This window comes from Pongo abelii, chromosome 1, assembly GCF_028885655.2.
Source record: "Pongo abelii isolate AG06213 chromosome 1, NHGRI_mPonAbe1-v2.0_pri, whole genome shotgun sequence".
Taxonomy (NCBI): domain Eukaryota; kingdom Metazoa; phylum Chordata; class Mammalia; order Primates; family Hominidae; genus Pongo; species Pongo abelii.
In genome coordinates this window covers 44,971,370-44,989,772 of record NC_071985.2, presented here as the reverse complement: position 1 = coordinate 44,989,772, position 18,403 = coordinate 44,971,370, and the positions used below count along the sequence as shown (strand labels likewise).

At 40.3% G+C, this 18,403-nt stretch overlaps 1 protein-coding gene across 9 annotated transcripts in view; it reads left to right on the top strand.

Annotated features, from left to right (window-relative positions):
* MDM4 (MDM4 regulator of p53) overlaps positions 1 to 18,083 on the top strand; it is a 41,361-nt gene extending 23,278 nt beyond the window's left edge. For 4 of the 9 annotated variants that reach the window (XM_002809566.5, XM_054522331.2, XM_009238886.4 and 1 more), the window contains 6 exons: positions 274 to 341; positions 1,053 to 1,152; positions 4,939 to 5,099; positions 6,672 to 6,821; positions 8,933 to 9,013; positions 11,236 to 18,083. In XM_002809566.5, coding sequence (XP_002809612.3) covers positions 274 to 341; positions 1,053 to 1,152; positions 4,939 to 5,099; positions 6,672 to 6,821; positions 8,933 to 9,013; positions 11,236 to 11,805 — 1,130 coding nt within the window. In that variant the 3' untranslated portion in view covers positions 11,806 to 18,083. Of the gene's footprint in view, positions 1 to 273; positions 342 to 1,052; positions 1,153 to 4,938; positions 5,100 to 6,671; positions 6,822 to 8,932; positions 9,014 to 11,235 lie in introns of those variants that run through there. The other 5 variants (XM_054522338.2, XM_063725720.1, XM_054522340.2 and 2 more) reach the window with 4 other exon arrangements.
* The last annotated feature ends 320 nt before the right edge of the window (positions 18,084 to 18,403 follow it).

The following is an 18,403-nucleotide window of genomic DNA, read 5'->3' as shown; positions in this document are numbered from 1 at the left end:
CTTGATATGGAAGAACATTTTTAGCTATTTTTCACTGTTTTTTTTTCCCAATTATATTTTGGTAATATATTTTGGATATGGCCTGTCTTGGTCTTTGTCATTTTTATCAATTTTGATTTTTCCCTTGCAAATGAGAGCTTTGTCCAGCCAACATGGAGAAGTACATTTCTAGAGACTAAACCTGGCTCTCGGGTTGTTTGCTGAGGTCCTTTTTGTGTGGAAAGAATGGTTATTACCAGGGAAGGTTTTCCTTTTGTTTTACTTGCTATCCAGATGCTGCTCAGACTCTCGCTCTCGCACAGGATCACAGTATGGATATTCCAAGTCAAGACCAACTGAAGGTAAAATCACCACACGGTGACTTCTTTTGTTGTACAGAGTGGCCCCTTCTCTGTACCTATGGATCTTGGACTCCCAAGACCTTTCCCTGAATGTGGTAAGAATTTAATAAGAAAGGTTCTTGGGAGTTCACAGACCAGGGACAGAGTGAACCTTCTCTGTTCTGCCCATAACAGAGTTCCAGTCTCTGAACCTTTCTTTGGGATGTAGCACTTCTGATCTTCAGTTCTTCCAGTTGCATTTTTCTTTGGGTTTGTGTGTACCTGTGTGTGTGTGTTTGAGGAAATTGCTTTATTAGATTTTAATAGGCTTGTTGCAGTTAAGTTCATGTCAGGCCATTTCCTAAAGCTTCCCCAAACCTGAGGAAACTTTATAGTCATCTTGGTATGTGGTGAGGGTTTCATATGTTTTCTGAATTATGCCTAATTTTGTAGTAGACTTGAGGGTTTATACAGATAGCCTGTTTTTAACAGTAGATTTTGGCCTTTGTGCAGAGGTTTTTTTTCCCCCCAGGTTTGGGATTCTTCTAGCTTTGCTCACAGTGGGTTGAGGAGAGGTGTTGCCTTTATTTGATGACTGTTATGAATTTGAGTTCTCTTTCTTGTGTGTAACCCATTGTGTTGCACACTAACTGGTGAGCCAGAATGGAACTGCTACATCCCCTGGTCTCAGTTATTTCTACTGCACTGATGGACACCTTTCCCTTCTTTCAGCAAAGTGCAGAGGAAAGTTCCACTTCCAGGAAAAGAACTACAGAAGACGATATCCCCACACTGCCTACCTCAGAGCATAAATGCATAAATTCTAGAGAAGGTAGGTTTTGGATTAAGGCTATATAGACTTTGTTCTCTTCCTCTTCCAACCTTTTTTTTTTTTTAATCTCTCCATATGTGAAGTAGGAGAGGGATATGTCATAATTTCTCATCCTTTTCTGAAAACCTTTTTATCAACCTAGTTACTACCATTGTTAGCTTTGCAGATGGTAGTGCTATTTTAGCAACCCGTGAGTACTAGGATGGTGCAAGACCCTTCCATGAGCTAGCATGCTATTAGAAAATAGCTACACATTTATCGATTTGCCACCAGGTGAATTTTCTATATACATGAATTCAGCTGCCTTAGACTTTTCAATCTTAGTATTCTTGTATGTATATGATTTGGTTAGAATTTTTATTTTGATTTATCTACTTGAAGCAAAGGCCAATTTTCATACTTTTTTTTTTTTTTTTTTGAGTCAGAGTCTCCCTGGGTCACCCAGGTTGGAGTGCAGCAGTGCAATCTCAGCTCACTGCGACCTCCACCTCCTTGGTTCAAGTGATTCTTGTGCCTCAGCCTCCTGAGTAGCTGAGATTACAGGTGTGTGCCACCACGCCCGGCTTTTTTTTTTTTTTTTTTGAGACGGAGTCTCACTCTTGTTGCCCGGGCTGAGTGCAATGGCGTGATCTCAGCTCACTGCAGACTCCCAGGTTCAAGCGATTCTCCTGCCTCAGCCTCCTAAGTAGCTGGGATTACAGGCGTGCACCACTAATTTTTGTATTCTTAGTAGAGATGGGGTTTTACCATGTTGGCCAGGATGGGTTGATGTCATGACCTCGTGATCCACCCGCCTTGGCCTCCCAAAGTGCTGGGATTACAGGCATGAGCCACCATACCCAGCCTCTGAAAACTTTTTCACATGACACCACAAGTAGAAAATTTAACACCTGACCTCATGTGACAGGTTGCAGTGAAAACTTTGTTTCATGCACGGAATTATTTAAAATATTATATAAAACTATCTTCAGCCTATGTGTACAAGGTGTACATGAAAACTTGGGTCCCATTGGCTGGGCACGGTGGCTCACACCTGTAATCCCAGCACTTTGGGAGGCCGAGGCGGGCGGATCACAAGGTCAGGAGATCGAGACCATCCTGGCCAACATGGTGAAACCCCGTCTCTACTTAAAAAAAAACAAAAAATTAGCCGGGTGTGGTGGCGGGCGCCTGTAGTCCCAGCTACCTGGGAGGCTGAGGCAGGAGAATTGCGTGAACCCGGGAGGCAGAGCTAGCAGTGAGCCGAGATCGCGCCACTGCACTCCAGCCTGGGCGACAGAGCGAGACTCTGTCTCAAAAAAAAAAAAAAAAAAAAAAAGGGAAACTTGGATCCCATCCCCAGGATATCTCATTATGTATATGCAAGTATTCCAAATCCAGAAAAATTGTTTTTGCCCTTGGATGGTAGTCACCAGATCTTTGCCATTCCATTAGATATGCTGTGGTCAGGCTAATGAGTTAATCCATATTTTCCCCAAAACTCTACTTTAAAAAACACTTTCTAGGCTGGGCACAGTGGCTCATGCCTGTAATCCTGGCACTTTGGGAGGCTGAGGCAGGCGGTCAGGAGTTCGAGACCAGCCTGGCCAACATGCTGAAACCCTGTCTCTATTAAAAATACAAAAATTAGCCAGACATGGTGGCAGGCGCCTGTAATCCCAGCTACTTGGGAGGCTGAGGCAGGATAATTGCTAGAACCCGGGAGGCAGAGGTTGCAGTGAGCCGAGATCGTGCCATTGCACTCCAGCCTGGGGGACAAGAGCAAGACTTTGTCTCAAAAAACAAAAAAAAAACTTTCTAAAATTAGTTTTTTGTTTTTGTGTTGGCAAAGATGTGCAAAATCATAAATTCCCCAAAGTCATTTTATGGCATAATGGCTTCTAGTCTAGGCATGTGGACCAATGGCAGGTTAAGCCTCTAATTATGTCTGAGAAACTTTGGCTGCTGAAGTTATTTTAAAAGCTTAAATTAAATTTGAAAAAGTTTATCGTGCTGGATTGTTTTCTTTACATTGCATTTGAGCATAAACTGAATTTTGGTCTACCTAGTTACTTTGTAACTGTTCCAGTCTATATGATATTAAATGTGTAATTTTATTCCTTAATGCAAATCCTTGCTTATTTTGTACTCAAAAGGCAATTTTAAGATATATAAGAACATGGCTGGGCACTGTTAGAAAATCAAGGCTGAGCATGGTAGCTCGTGCCTGTAATCCCAGCACTTTGGGAGGCCGAGGCAGGGGGATTACTTGAGCTCAAGAGTTCGAGACCAGCTTGGGTAACATAGCGAGACCTCATCTCTACAAAAAATTAGCCCAGTGAAAAATTAGCTGGGCACGATGGTGCGCACCAGTGGTCCCAGCTACTCAGGAGGCTGAGATGGAAGGATCACTTGAGCCCAAGAGGTGGAGATTGCAGTGAGTAGAGGTTGCAGTGAATCAGTATCATGTCACTGCACTCCAGCCTGGGCAACAAAGTGGTGCCCTGTCTCAAAAAAAAGTTGGGGGCAAGGGCAGGTATTTAAGAATAGCCAACTCAAGCGGGGATATATAGTTTGTGATGAAAATTTGGGAATAAATAATAGTATTTTCAGGAAGACCTATAGGTAGAAGGGACAGAATTTTTATTTGTGGAAAGAATGACCTATTTTCATTTCTTCATAAGTTGTAGAGCTCGAGTAGGGAAAAATAACTTTAATATGGCACCATTTCAAGAATTTGGTTTCTGATAATTTCAATAATGAATAAGTGGAAACATAATTGAAGTTTCCCTGGCCACAGATAAGCCTTTTAGTCAGCAATATTGACATAATTTATAAGTAAATAGGGTAACCTTATGTTCTGGCAAGGACCCATGTATTGCAGAAATTTTTTCACCATATGTACTTCAGCACACGTTAACGCCCATGGTTGCTGTGGGCAGGCCTAATGTATTGGGAAGAGGTAGAAGAGAATGAGAAAGTAAGAAAGGAGCAGTAGAGCCCAACAAAAGACTGGAGTGTGGGAAAGAAAAGAGTATCATGTGATAACAACAGACTTATGTTATTAGCTTCCCTCAGTGTCATTCAGATTTACAATGTGAGATCTTTTACTTGAAATAATGTAGGGTCTTAGTATTTGTGGTATGTCTAGATACTTAGCTCTAAGAGCCCGTTGATCCAGCAAGGGCATATGTATGTATTTGGACAACCTAGAGTTTTATAGTGGTTGTTACCTACTAAAACATAACGAATTATTGAGAAATGACCCAGAATATGTGGTACCAGTGAGATTGCCTGGACAACCTTGTGATCGCCTATTATGGATTGTATTGCCTTGCTTTGATCTTAAGGGTTAGACCACTATGTTACCATCATTTGCAGTGCTGTTAATCAAACTATTATCAGGCACTATGTACTAGAGCAAGTAATTCTATAGTTTATACATGATAGGAGTGTTTAAACTGCCAGTAAATGCCCATTTAGAAATTCTTTTAGAACAAGGTCATTGTGCAGATGCTTTTAGAGTCTTTTTTTTTTTTCCTGTCTTCTCATAGAAGACAATGCTTTTAGAGTTTAAACTTGATAAACGATGATCTATTTGTAGTGTCATTACTTGCTAATGAAGCCTAAACAAGGGAGGAGATTTGAGCTCTGCCACTAAGACAGATACTTGATTTCTGGTTCTTTCTTTCTTAGAACAGGAATTTCTTTTTACCTATTTTATAAAGAAGTTTTAAGTATTCTAAAGATAGTCTTGGTTATTACGTATTGTGCATAGTTATCATCCTTTTCATTTGACTTCTATAGATGAAGACTTAATTGAAAATTTAACCCAAGATGAGACGTCTAGGCTGGACCTTGGATTTGAGGAATGGGATGTAGCTGGCCTGCCTTGGTGGTTTTTAGGAAACTTGAGAAGCAACTATACACCTAGAAGTAATGGCTCAACTGATTTACAGACAAATCAGGTAAATTTCACATTTGAAGGGGAGTGGTTTTTTTTCTTTTGAAAGGGTAACATTCTTGGTTACTCTTGACCACACATTATATTCTCTAAGAATTCTTATTTACTCCTATGGTGTTAAATACCATCTGTATGCATGTGATACCCAAATCTGTATCTCTAGTCCTTACCTCTTCCCTAAATGCCCAACTTCAGTTTCCAGATGGCTATTTAACTATTTGACATTGAACAATTTCAAAATGGAGCCTTTGGCTGTGCATAGTGGCTCATGCCTGTAATCTCTGGGCGTCTCAGCCTATAACACTGGGAGGCTGAAACAGGAGGATTGCTTGAGCCCAGGAGTTTGAGACCAGCCTAGGCAACATAGACGCCATTTTTACAAAAAATAAAAAATTAGCCAGGCGTGGTGGCGTGCGCCTGTTCTACTATAGTAATAACTGATTCAGCCCCCTCCTTCCTCACTTCCTGTCATTCTTCCTTGTTCACTACATGCGTTTTGGATATACCAGGCTCCTTTCTGACACTGTAGCCCAAAATTCCTGCCTTCCTCAGGCACCTTAAGTTTGTTCGTTACTCTTTCTGGAACACTGTTCCCCCACATTCTTTCTTTGCCTTCTCATGATTTAGGACTCACCTCAAATGTAATTTCTTCAAAGAGGTCGTCCCTGGCCGCCAAGGCTGTTATGTTACACAGTTCCAGTAGGATCCATTCACTTTTTGTTTAGGAGCTGTGTAGTTATAGGTGGTGGCCCTGTAAAACCCATCCCTAGTTAAAATAGCCTCGTCTCTAGCCACTATTCTCTTTTATCCTATTTTATTCTCCATAGTACTTCTCACTTTGTAAAAATATTGCTATATTTTATATATGTGTTGTCTGTTTACCACTGAAATGTAAGGCCAGGGCTTTTGTATTATTCACTACTTTTTCCATTACCTAGTACCTAGAACAGTATGTGGCACATAATAGGTATTCAGTGAGTATTTGTTTAATAAATGAATGAGTATATAACAGTGTGCAAAATAATAAATTGTCTCTCATGAATGTTGTAGAAAAACATGTCATGAAATATTCATAGATGAATGCAGAAGGTTAGTTCTATATGGAGTTCAGAAAGTGTCAGGGCAAAAGGTTTGGGTGACCATCAGTATTTCTCATATTTCTTTAATAAGCATCCTTGACCATTTTAAGGGAAAGAATATGTCAGAACTAATGGAATGTTTTCTAGCTTCTTAGAGTGTCACCTGTAGAAGGGAATTTAGGGAATAGATTCTATTTACTTGAGCAACTACAAGTCCTTACCTTTTAAACTCTTCAGTACTGTTTCTTAGGTGTTATACCTGATTTAGTGTTAAAAGAGAAAAGTCCATGCCTGACACTGTTATATCCGTCCATTAGTTTATCCATAGTAGGTGTCAAGTAGATATATGTTGAATGAATACATGTCCACTGAATAAAGGCAAGATGTTCTTTGGCGATGTAGTGTGATGACATTGAGTTTTGGGTTCATTTGTGTTGTTTCAGCATCTCTGATAAACTTCTGAATACAGATACTCATGTTTGTTTTTTTTCTGTTAGGATGTGGGTACTGCCATTGTTTCAGATACTACAGATGACTTGTGGTTTTTGAATGAGTCAGTATCAGAGCAGTTAGGTGTTGGAATAAAAGTTGAAGCTGCTGATACTGAACAAACAAGTGAAGAAGTAGGGAAAGTAAGTGACAAAAAGGTATGTTGTGGAAAAATTCCATGTTGATTCTGTTTGTGTGCTCATAGTATAATCTGTTCAGATCTCTTTGTATCTGTTTATACAACAGATTGCTCACATAATCCCCTTTTTAACTTTAATTAATTTTTCAATCCAATTTTAAGGTTCACATTAAGTATTAAGTTAACCAGGGCTGCCTTAAAAGCCCCTACTTAGTCAAAAGCAGTAAGCTACTCTTTTTTCCCCTGCTTATAGCAACGAGCTACCTTTTCTCTCCCTTTGCTAACAAGGTAAGGTGCTAATCAAGCTTGTCCAACCCACAGCCTGTGGACCACATGCGGCCCAGAACGACTTTGAATCAACACAAATTCATAAACTTTTTTAAAACATTATGAGTTTTCTTGCGATTTTTTTTTTCCTTTTAGCCCATCAGTTATCATTAGTGTTAGTGTATTTTATGTGTGGCCCAAGACAATTCTTCCAGTGTGACCCAGGGAAGCCAAAAGGTTGGACACCCCTGTTCTAAATGAACAGCAGTCTGTAAGAGAAAACTTACTTCTTGGAAATCTTGATAGCTTCCCATAACCATGTTATACCTAAATGGAAAGATAAGATTATTTCTTTGTAGCTATTTTAGTGTTAAAATAGTAGAAAAGAGGGGAGATTGAACTCTGAGTACATACGGTATGTACTCATGAAGTACTCATGCATATGGTATGTACTCATGTACAGATGAAGAGTCATACAGGCAACTCGCCCAAGACTCAGAAGAAATTGGGGAGGAGATCCAGTGGCCAGCATGTAGAAGAGTGTTGGTAAACATCCATCGGATAAATACAGCAAAGAAAAAATTGGGTCATCCTTTTTAGTTATTTAAGGGATTTTCATAAGAATTTTGAGTTCCTGAAGGATACCCTAGTATATTCGTTGTAGTCAAATGGTACCTGGGTTCTCTTAGACTAGTTATATGGGTAGCATTAGAAGGAATGCAGGTGGCTTGAGTTAAGACAAAAGTGACATTTGGAAACATTTATTTATTTTTGAGATGGGATCTCACTGTTTTGCCCAACCTGGTCTTAAACTTCTTAGCTCAAGTAGTCCTTCCACTTCAGCCTCCCAAGTAGCTGGGGTCACAGGCATGTGCAACCATGCCTGGCCTAGGAAACTTTTATAAAGAGAGATGGGACTTAAAATACTTGACCATTTGTGAGAAGGTTGCTGTACAGAGGTTCATAATTGTTTCATATTTGGTTTTATTCTTTTTGTTGGACCACAAAACTAGGGCTTTAAATTTTTAAATTCTAAATTTTAAAATTTAGAACACTTCTCACTTTTGAAATGGACTTTTTTTGTTTGTTTCTGTTTCTATGGGCATGTTTTTACAGGACAGCCAGAGTATCGCATAACTAGTTTCACTTTTGAATGTGAAAAGTAAATTTTTAAAATACTTTGTTTCATTCTTCCTGTCTGCTTAGATAAAAAATTTCACGTTTAACAATTTGGAGCTTTTCTACTCTGAAATTATTTATTTATTTATTTATTTTAAAATTGTTTTAGAGACAAGCTCTTATTCTGTCACCCAGGCTGGAGTGCAGTGGTGAGATCATAGCTTACTGCAAGCTGGAACTCTTGGGCTTAAGCGATTCTCTTGTCTCAGCCCCCAAGTAGCTGGGACTACAGGCGTGCACCACCACACCTGGCTAATTTTTTTTATTTTTTGCAGAGACAGGGTCTTGCTCTGTTGCCTAGGCCAGTTTCAAACTCCTGGGCTCAAGAGATCCTCCTGCCTTGGCCTCCCAAAGTGCTGAAATTATAGGCACCTGGCTGTAAAATAGCCACCATGCCCAGCTATTTTCTTTGAAATCATAAATATGGGCATCTTCTCTCTTCTGAATGCAGAATTTATTTGGTAACCCTTCTGGGTGCTTTTCTGTCGTTTGTGCTACTACTGAAATGCCAACTAGATGTACAGAATCATGTGTTTGGTCTTGCATTTAAGCTGTCTCCTTAAGTGCTAGAGATGGCAGAAGAATGTGAGTTTTAAATTGAAGCAGTTGTCTTTTTTGCTTTTAGGTAATTAGCCTCATCTAAAACAAGTAAACATTACTAATGAGATGTTTTTGCCTTCACAGGTGATTGAAGTGGGAAAAAATGATGACCTGGAGGACTCTAAGTCCTTAAGTGACGATACCGATGTAGAAGTTACCTGTGAGGTATGAATCTTTAGCGAAAGCTATTTTGCACCAGCCCCATCTTCAGATGATGTAATCCCAGCAGTTCATTTGTGTTGAAGAGTGCTGTTTCCCCCCGCATTTCTATCTCCCTTGCCTAGTTGCTAAGTTATGTTGGTTTCTTTACATTTTTTAACAGGTTTTTATTGGAACTTAAGAAGGGAAGGGGATAATTTGATCTTATCCTCTCCCTACCTTGAAAAGGATGAGATAAATGCTTCTATGTGCCTTTCTCCCTGCCATCAAATCTCTTTGGAGACACAAAGTTATTCAAAATAGTCTTGCGCTGCTTTCCCTGACTCAACACCTCTCTGCAATCCCAAAGACAGACCCATAGGCTATCTAAAATTATTTGTTGAATATAAAAATAATATTGTCATTGTTTTCTTAAAAATAAGCAAATGGAAAACAGCTTAATTTCCACACAGATTGGTATTAATGGAGGACTATTAAAGAAGACTTGATATTCCGCTCTTAGGTTAATAGGGATGGATTTGTCACTAGTTGACAACTCAAGTCTAGACCCAAATGTATACCTTGCTTTTTTCTTGCTATTTCCCCATGTTTCTTTTAGTCTTGCCACAGGTAACACACTATGGGAAAAGTTGGTGGAGGAAGGTTAAGAAGGGGATTTTACATTTTGCTGCTTGGAAAGAGAAACATTTTTAGGTTGTTTCTGGTGTTGATCCTTCCCCCATTCCCACCACACCACTGTTGACCATTATGGTAGTTCATTGCCAATGATCACTTAGTAATAAAGTGAAATATATTGGTCCAGTAAGTGTTCTTGACCATAATACAAATAACAGAGATAAATGTTTCCATCTGTTTTTTTGAGATGGAGTTTCACTCTTGTTGCCAAGGTTGGAATGCAATGGCATAATCTCGGCTCACTGCAACTTCCGCCTCCCGGGTTCAAGCGATTCTTCTGCCTCAGCCTCCCGAGTAGCTGAGATTACAGACATGTGCCACCATGCCCAGCTAATTTTGTGTTTTTAGTAGAGACGAGGATCTCCATGTTGGTCAGGCTGGTCTCGAACTTCTGATCTCAGGTGATCTGCCCGCCTCAGCCTCCCACAGTGCTGGGATTACAGGCGTGAGCCACCACTCCTGGCCACGTTTCCATCTTAATCAGACTTCTGTGGCTACTTGGGCGCAGAAAACCTATTAAGCAAATGGACTGTATTTCATCATATCAAAGATGCCATTGAATTTAATAAGCCCTGTTATTTTATGTCCTACTAAGAAAAAATGATGCCAGTTAAACTGTGGCACACCATCAGTCACGAATTCCAAATCTTTATGAAGTTCCTTTGATTATTTGTATAGCATTTTAAATGAGATTGGAAGATCTTAGACTGGCAAGAGTGTTTTGAGGCCGTCTGGAATCCCAGTTTAACACATGGTTGTGCACTTGCCTCTCAGTCTGGACAATTGAGTTATGACTTCTAGACTTGAAGTGCTTGGCCTTTGACCTGAAAGTAATCAAGTTCAGCTTATGTCAAATCAAATCCTGTCAAAGCCAGTTAACCACATTAAATATTCTTTCTTGTTCCCTGTAGCTATTTTTGAATTAAGCAAAGCATTTAAAATTCATTGAGATCTAGCATCTCCTAATTTGAATATAGAGAAGTAGGGAAAATTACTTGGCATTCAAGGACAATAACATTTATTTTTCAGAGGGCATGATTTAGGCATACAGTTATACCTATAATCCTGGGTGCAATGAGGGTGCATGAGTAAATTTAGTAGTTTTCAAATCTCATTTATTTTAGCTTTCTTTTTTGCCAAACTTTATAACATTTGGTATTAGTGTAGAAAAGAATGACAGAGTATTCTCTTCATTCTTCAGCCTCTTGCCCGATAAAAGAGTAAGTTGTGCAAGAAAAAATAACTCCAAAGAAACCCATAAGGTACAGCAAACAATGTAAATTTCACCGAGATGAGGTAGAAAGCCAGAATAATTTAACTTTCTTAAAGATAGCTATATCAGATTTTGGCTTGAAAATAGCAGTTATGGCACTATCAGTGTAAAACTTCCAAAGACTTTCCTTCATGTGGCTGTAGAATTTGCTCAAATCCTAGGCTAGATCACTGGTGTGGAATAGCTTAGTGAGAGGATGTGAATGAATTTGACCTCCTTTCCTTTTTCTCAGCATCATATTAACCTCCTGAGTATTAATTGGCTTCACTTGTCTTTGTAGGATGAGTGGCAATGTACTGAATGCAAGAAATTTAACTCTCCAAGCAAGAGGTACTGTTTTCGTTGTTGGGCCTTGAGGAAGGATTGGTATTCAGATTGTTCAAAGTTAACCCATTCTCTCTCCACGTCTGATATCACTGCCATACCTGAAAAGGAAAATGAAGGAAATGATGTCCCTGATTGTCGAAGAACCATTTCGGCTCCTGTCGTTAGACCTAAAGATGTGTATATAAAGAAAGAAAACTCCAAACTTTTTGATCCCTGCAACTCGGTGGAATTCTTGGATTTGGCTCACAGTTCTGAAAGCCAAGAGACCATCTCAAGCATGGGAGAACAGTTAGATAACCTTTCTGAACAGAGAACAGATACAGAAAACATGGAGGATTGCCAGAATCTCTTGAAGCCATGTAGCTTATGTGAGAAAAGACCACGAGACGGAAACATTATTCATGGGAGGACGGGCCATCTTGTCACTTGTTTTCACTGTGCCAGAAGACTAAAGAAGGCTGGGGCTTCATGTCCTATTTGCAAGAAAGAGATTCAGCTGGTTATTAAGGTTTTTATAGCATAATGGTAGTACGAACATAAAAATGCATTTATTCAGTCCACTTACCACATTATTTGAAAATCAATCCTTTATTTAATTTTATTTCCAACCTGTCAGAGAATGTTCTTAGGCATCAAAATCCAAGGTAGCTGTAAGAAAAATACTGGAGCTAACAGTGAAGAACAGAAGTAATCTGATTAGTCAAATTATGAAGTGCCATGGATTACTTTATGCAGCAGTCAGGTACATAGTTAGGTGAACCCAAAAGAAAAACTCTTGAAAACAAGAGATTTCTTCCATGCACGTTTACAATATTGAGGTATAATTAACATGATAAAGTGTTTCCTTCTAACGAGTTGTAGAAATCTGAGTAACCACCCAAAAAAAGCAATAGAATGTTTCTGTCACCCCAAAATACTCCCTTCTGCCCCTCTTCAGACAGTCCTTCAGCTATTTCATGGCTCTCACCCTACATTAGTTTTTTTTGCACTTTTTTTTCCAGGGGTGTAGGGGAGGTGTGGGGCGACAGGGTCTGTCTTGTTCTGTCTCCCAGGCTGAAGTGCAGTGCAGTGGTATGATCATGGCTCACTGCAGCCTTGGTCTCCTGGGCATAAGTGGTCTTCCCACTTCAGCCTCCCGAGTAGCTGAGACTATAGACTAGCATAACCACATTGGCTAATTTTTTGTGGAGAAGAAGTCTCACTATGTTGCCCAGGCTGGTCTCGAACTCCTGGGCTCAAACAATCCTCCCACCTCAGCCTTCCAAAGTGCTGGGATTATAGTCATGAGGCACCTAGTCTGGCCCCTTTGCAAGACTTTAATCTGAAATCTAAATTTTTAAAATTTAAGTACTTACAAAGGATATACTATCCAACATATTGCATATTATATATGTGCTTTAAAGATTTTTTTTTTTTTTTTTGAGAGACAGGGTCTCACTTTGTCATCCAAGCTGGAGTGCAGTGGTGCAAACACGGCTCACCTCCTGGGCTCAAGTGATCCTCCAGCCTCAGCTTCCCTCACAGGCATTCACTATCACTCCCAGCTAATTTAAAAAATTTGTAGACAGTGTCTCATTATGTTGTCCAGGCTGGTCTCAAACTCCTAGGTTTAGGTGATTCCCCCGCCTCAGCCTCCCAAAGTGTTGGGCTTACAGCCATGAGCCACTGTGCTTGGCTTAAAGATATTTTTATGAAAGCCCTGGGGCTATAGATTTAGCTGATTAAATTTATAGAAAAAGTCCTGTCATAAACTGGCAAAGCCTGTTCTTAATTTAATTAGCCAAATCAGACTTAACTTCCGTCAGAACATGTCTTGGTTTTAATTCAGATAAACGCACAAACGTACTTCTCTGGCACAGCCTTCAGAAGGATCAGTTCTTTTTTTTTTTTTTTTTTGAGACAGGGTCTTGCTCTGTTGCCCAGGCTGGAGTGCACTGGCACAGTCACAGTTCCCTGCAGCCTTGACCTCCCAGATCCAAGCAATCCTCCCACCTAAGCCTCCTAAGTATCTGGGTCTATAGGCACGTGCCACCACCATGCCCAGCTGAATTTTGTATTTTTTTGTACAGACAGCATTTTGCCATGTTGCCCACGCTGGTCCCAAACTCCTAGCCTCAAGCAACCCTCCTGCCTCAGCCTCTCAAAGTGCTAGGATTGCAGTCCTGAGCTACTGCACCCTACCCTCTTTGCCTCTTAGGAGTCATCCCTCCTGCCTCAGCCTCTCAAAGTGCTAGGATTGCAGTCCTGAGCTACTGCACCCTACCCTCTTTGCCTCTTAGGAGTCATTTAGATTTGTTTTGATCCTTTTGTTTAGTGCCTCTGGAGCTGCTTACACCAAGGCAATACCCCTTGATATGATACTGGATGGTTGAGAGGCAGCCTCTTTTTTTTTTTTTTTTTTTTGAGGATAGGGAGTATGGCTGTTGTGAGAAAAGGGAATTAAAGAGAAATGGTAGATCTGAAGAGGCCTCATCAGAGCATATATTTTAGGACAACACATGGAAATTGGACCTCTGTAAGTTGGTTTCCATAGAGCTATGCATGTATCCTTACCCCATGGGAAAATGTTGGTGTGTTCTCAAGGGTATGCATATGTCATTTTGAAGACCAAGGCCCTAGAATTGTCAAACTTAAGGATCATGAAAATCATGAGGGTTGCTTGTTAAAAATGTCCAAACCCGCAGAGACTGATCTTTGAGATCTGGACCAGGAATTTGCATTTGAACAAGTGTTCCTGGAATCTCTATGCAAGTTTTATACAGAACATACTTTTGGAATCCTTGCCCTAGACAGGGGTGTCCAATCTTTTGGCTTCCCTGATCCACAATGGAAGAAGAATTATCTTGGACCACACATAAAATACACTAACACTAACAATAGCTGATGAGCTAAAAAAAAAAAAAAAAAATCGTGGGCCAGGCGTAGTGGCTTACGCCTGTAGTTCCAGCACTTTGGGAGGCCGAGGCAGGCAGAGCACCTGAGGTAGGGAGTTCTAGACCAGCCTGACCAACATGGAGGAACCCCATCTCTACTAAAAATACAAAAAATTAGCTGGGCATGGTGGTGCATGCCTGTAGTCCCAGCTACTCGGGAGGCTGAGGCAGGAGAATCACTTGAACCTGGGAGGTGGAGGTTGTGATGAGCTGAGATTGTGCCATTGCACCCCAGCCTGGGCAATAATAGCGAAACTGTCTCAGAAAAAAAAAATCGCAAAAAAAAAATCTCATAATGTTGTTGTTGGTTTTTTTTTTTTTTTTTGAGACGGAGTCTCACTCTGTTGCCCAGGCTGGAGTGCAATGGCATGATCTCTGCTCACCGCAACCTCTGCCTCCTGGGTTCAGGTGATTCTCCTGCCTCAGCCTCCCAAGTAGCTGGGACTACAGTCACATACCACCATGCCCGGCTAATTTTTGTATTTTTAGTAGAGACAGGGTTTCACTATGTTGGCCAGGCTGGTCTTGAACTCCTGACCTCATGATCCACACACCTTGGCCTCCCAAAGTGCTGGGATTACAGGCATGAGCCACCGCACCCAGCCAAGTTATAATTTTTAATAAAACAAGAAGTAAACATTTTACTTATGTTTATAGATATTTGATGCTAAATTTGACACATCATTGCCTATGAAAGAATCCTCATGCTGCTCAGCTTTACTCCTCTTCCTGCTTGCCCACCGGGGTTTTTCACTGCTTCTGTTAGCACTAAGTACTTAGACGATCCTAAGATATGTGCTTGAGCCGAATTTCATCTTTACTTGTAGGAAACTTTAAACTATTTCTTTTCTTTTTTTTTTGAGACGGAGTTTTGCTCTTGTTTGCCCAGGCTGGAGTGCAGTAGAGTGATCTCGGCTCACTGCAACCTCCGCCTCCGGGGTTCAAATAATTCTCCTGCCTCAGCCTCCCAAGTAGCTGGGATTACAGGTGTGCACCACCATGTCTGGCTAATTTTGTATTTTTAGTAGAGATGGTTTCACCATGTTGGTCAGGCTGGTCTCGAACTCCTGACCTCAGGTCATCCACCCACCTCAGCCTCGCAAAGTGCTGAGATTACAGGCATGAGCCACAGTGCCCAGCTTAAACTATTTTCTTGATCTGTTTTTGATTTTCTTTTTTCCTTGCCACTGCGGTACAGATTTTTTTTACTCACTGCCACTAAACTAAAGCAAGGCATAGTTTATATGTGAAGTGTTCAGAGTTTACTGCTATAAGGAAACTTCCAAATACTGACATTCACCTTTTAGCTGTAGTTATTGGGACCATGTGCTCTGGTTTTCTGGAGACTGCCAAATTGCTCCCATTTTTCTGCATCCCACCTGGTTTCTTTCTACCTGTCCCCTTTCACTTTCAAATGTCTTCATTTGGATGTTAAATTATGTGGTCACCTAGTTATAGGTAAGCCTTGTTCGAGTTGAAATCTTGATTGTGAGGAAGGATCTGTGTCATTGGAGCTCGTTGTTTCTGCTGCAACGTGCTGTAGACTATGAATAATGAAATCATACCACATTACCATCAGATTTCTTGTTTTAGTTGTCATTTAAATTAATATTTATGATTGTTATCTTGGGCAAAAAGTTCAGAGCAGAGATGACAAATCATTAGAACAACGATGAATTTCAGTATTACGGCTAAAAAGTTCTTCTGTCTCAATATTAACTCACTCTCCTTGCAGTGTACTTCACAGTAATTGGTATGCTTTTTTATTTAATGCTTAAATCAAACTTTATAAAAATCTTAGACCAGATCTTTAGTATGGTATGCCATTTCCCCAGTCTACCAATGGAATAGTATGGGTTTCTAATCCTAGGCTTGTACAATGGATTGGAGTTGAGCCATGCCAGCCTCCACACTGCCACTAACTTCTGTAATGTAAGATTGAGTCACTGACAAGCATTTGAAATATGCAGTTGTGTTTTAATTATAATTTATGTATAGTTAGATGTATGTAATGCATTGTGTGGTATTATTTGCTTTGTAAGAATTTATTTTTAAGGGTCAAGGTCATTTGTAACATTTTGTGTGTGTCAATTCAATGCAATGTTGGCTGCCTTTTGAAGTCTTTGATGTATTGGTGAATATTCTTCTGTTCTATAATACAAAGCTATGTAATGTTACCTCTTGACTCGCTTTTGAAAAGAAGACAATTGTTAACTAGATATTTGAGTTTTTTCCCCTCAGAATTATGTGAATTTCTGATATATGGCTTTAGATACTGTGAATCTGTTTTCCATTTAGTCAGTTATCTGCTTAAATTGTTCAGAACTATATCCTAAGGGGCAATTTGTTCTGATGGTTCTCCCACTCATGAGTGTGCATGTGTGCAAACATGTTTTGATCCTGATGCTACCTTTACTAAAAATGGCCATAGATTAGGAACTAGCTATGTTTTTAGAATCAAAGATGAACTGGTAAACTCTCTCATGTACCAAACGTGAAATGTACAGTGTTTACAAATGTCTGGAATTTTGCACTGCCATAGGGAATGTTAAGGTTACTTGGCTGGAATTTATCAGACTTGTGAGTAAACAAGTTGAAGTTTAGCAGATGAGGGGGAATATTGAGGCCCCTAAGGCTAAACAAAATAATCAGTATCTGAGATTGTGGCTAATGTGGCTCCCCAGGCCTGATTTGGGAACAGTTTTTCCTGATTGCTTTGAGAAGTACTTTCTTTTGACAGAAATTTTCATTTTGTTTGCCATTGCTATATTCTCCCTTTATAGGAGCCACTGGATTTCTTTCCTTTTGTGGGAAATGTCCCATTAGCATTTTCAGATCTTTTGATGTGCACTAATGCCATTATTGGTAATGCCGTTATTGGTGAATATAGCATAGTTAAATAAACTGTTACAGTAAATCTACACTTGGATTTACTGCACCTCTACCAATAGCCTTTTGAATGACTGAAAGTGTTACAGAGAAAGAGGCATGTCTGTAGAAAGAGGTAGCTAATATTTTTTGGTACTTTATCTGAAATCCAAGATGCTGCTTCCCCTGTAGGTTGTTTTCCTTCTTATGATCCTCATTGAATCCTGTCTGGGAGCACAGGACAGTTAGTAGAACTCTTTTTTTTTTTTTAGACGGAGTCTCTCTCTGTCGCCCAGGCTGAAGTGCAGTGGCGTGATCTTGGCTCATGCAACCTCTGCCTCCCGGGTTCACGCCATTCTCCTGCCTTAGCCTCCCTACTAGCTGGGACTATAGGCGCCCGCCACCACACCTGGCTAATTTTTGTATTTTTAGTGGAGACGGGGTTTCACCGTCTTAGTCAGGATGGTCTTGATCTCCTGACCTCGTGATCTGTGCACCTCAGCCTCCCAAAGTACTGGGATTACAGGCGTGAGCCACTGCGCCCGGCCAGAACTCTCCATTTCTTAAGGTAAAGAGGGTCAAGGATACCTAAAAAGGGTCAAATAATGCTAGAAGAGCAATTCCTCTTTCAGAGCAGTTGCTGTAATTTGGCAAATGCTTTATTGAAGATTGATATTCGGCTAGGGGTGGTGGCTCACGCCTGTAATCCCAGCACTTTGGGAGGCCGAGGTGGGTGGATTGCCTGAGCTCAGGAGTTCGAGACCGGTCTGACCAGTATGGTGAAACCCTGTCTGTACTAAAAATACAAAAATTAGCCGGTCGTGGTGGCGTGCACCTGTAGTCCCAGCTACTCGGCAGGTTGAGACAGGAGAATCGATTGAACCTGGGAGGTGGAGGTTGCAGTGAGCCGAGACTGCACCACTGCGCTCCCACCTGGGTGACAGAGACTCTGTCTCAAAAAAAAAAAAAAAAAAAAGTTTATCATTATAACAGCTTATTAGAGCCCCTAATTTCTTATCTGAAGGCATTGTTTTTTTTTAAACAGTTAAGTACTGATGTCAACATATTTCTGATCAGATAGTCCCTGTCAACAGTAGCAAATGTGGTTTCATAAAGTGGGAAGAAAACAGCATTTTAAAATAACCTTTTGGGAGACTGATTTTAGTAATAATAAAACTCTGGTCTCCCTTAAAAAACAAAACCCTTTCTTCCACCTTTACTGTGTCATTTATATCCCCTTAGTTCCAAAGTTATTATCTTATTTCTGGATATTGCTTTTATACCAAAGATGCTTATCAGCCCTTGTAACTATAGTATCTT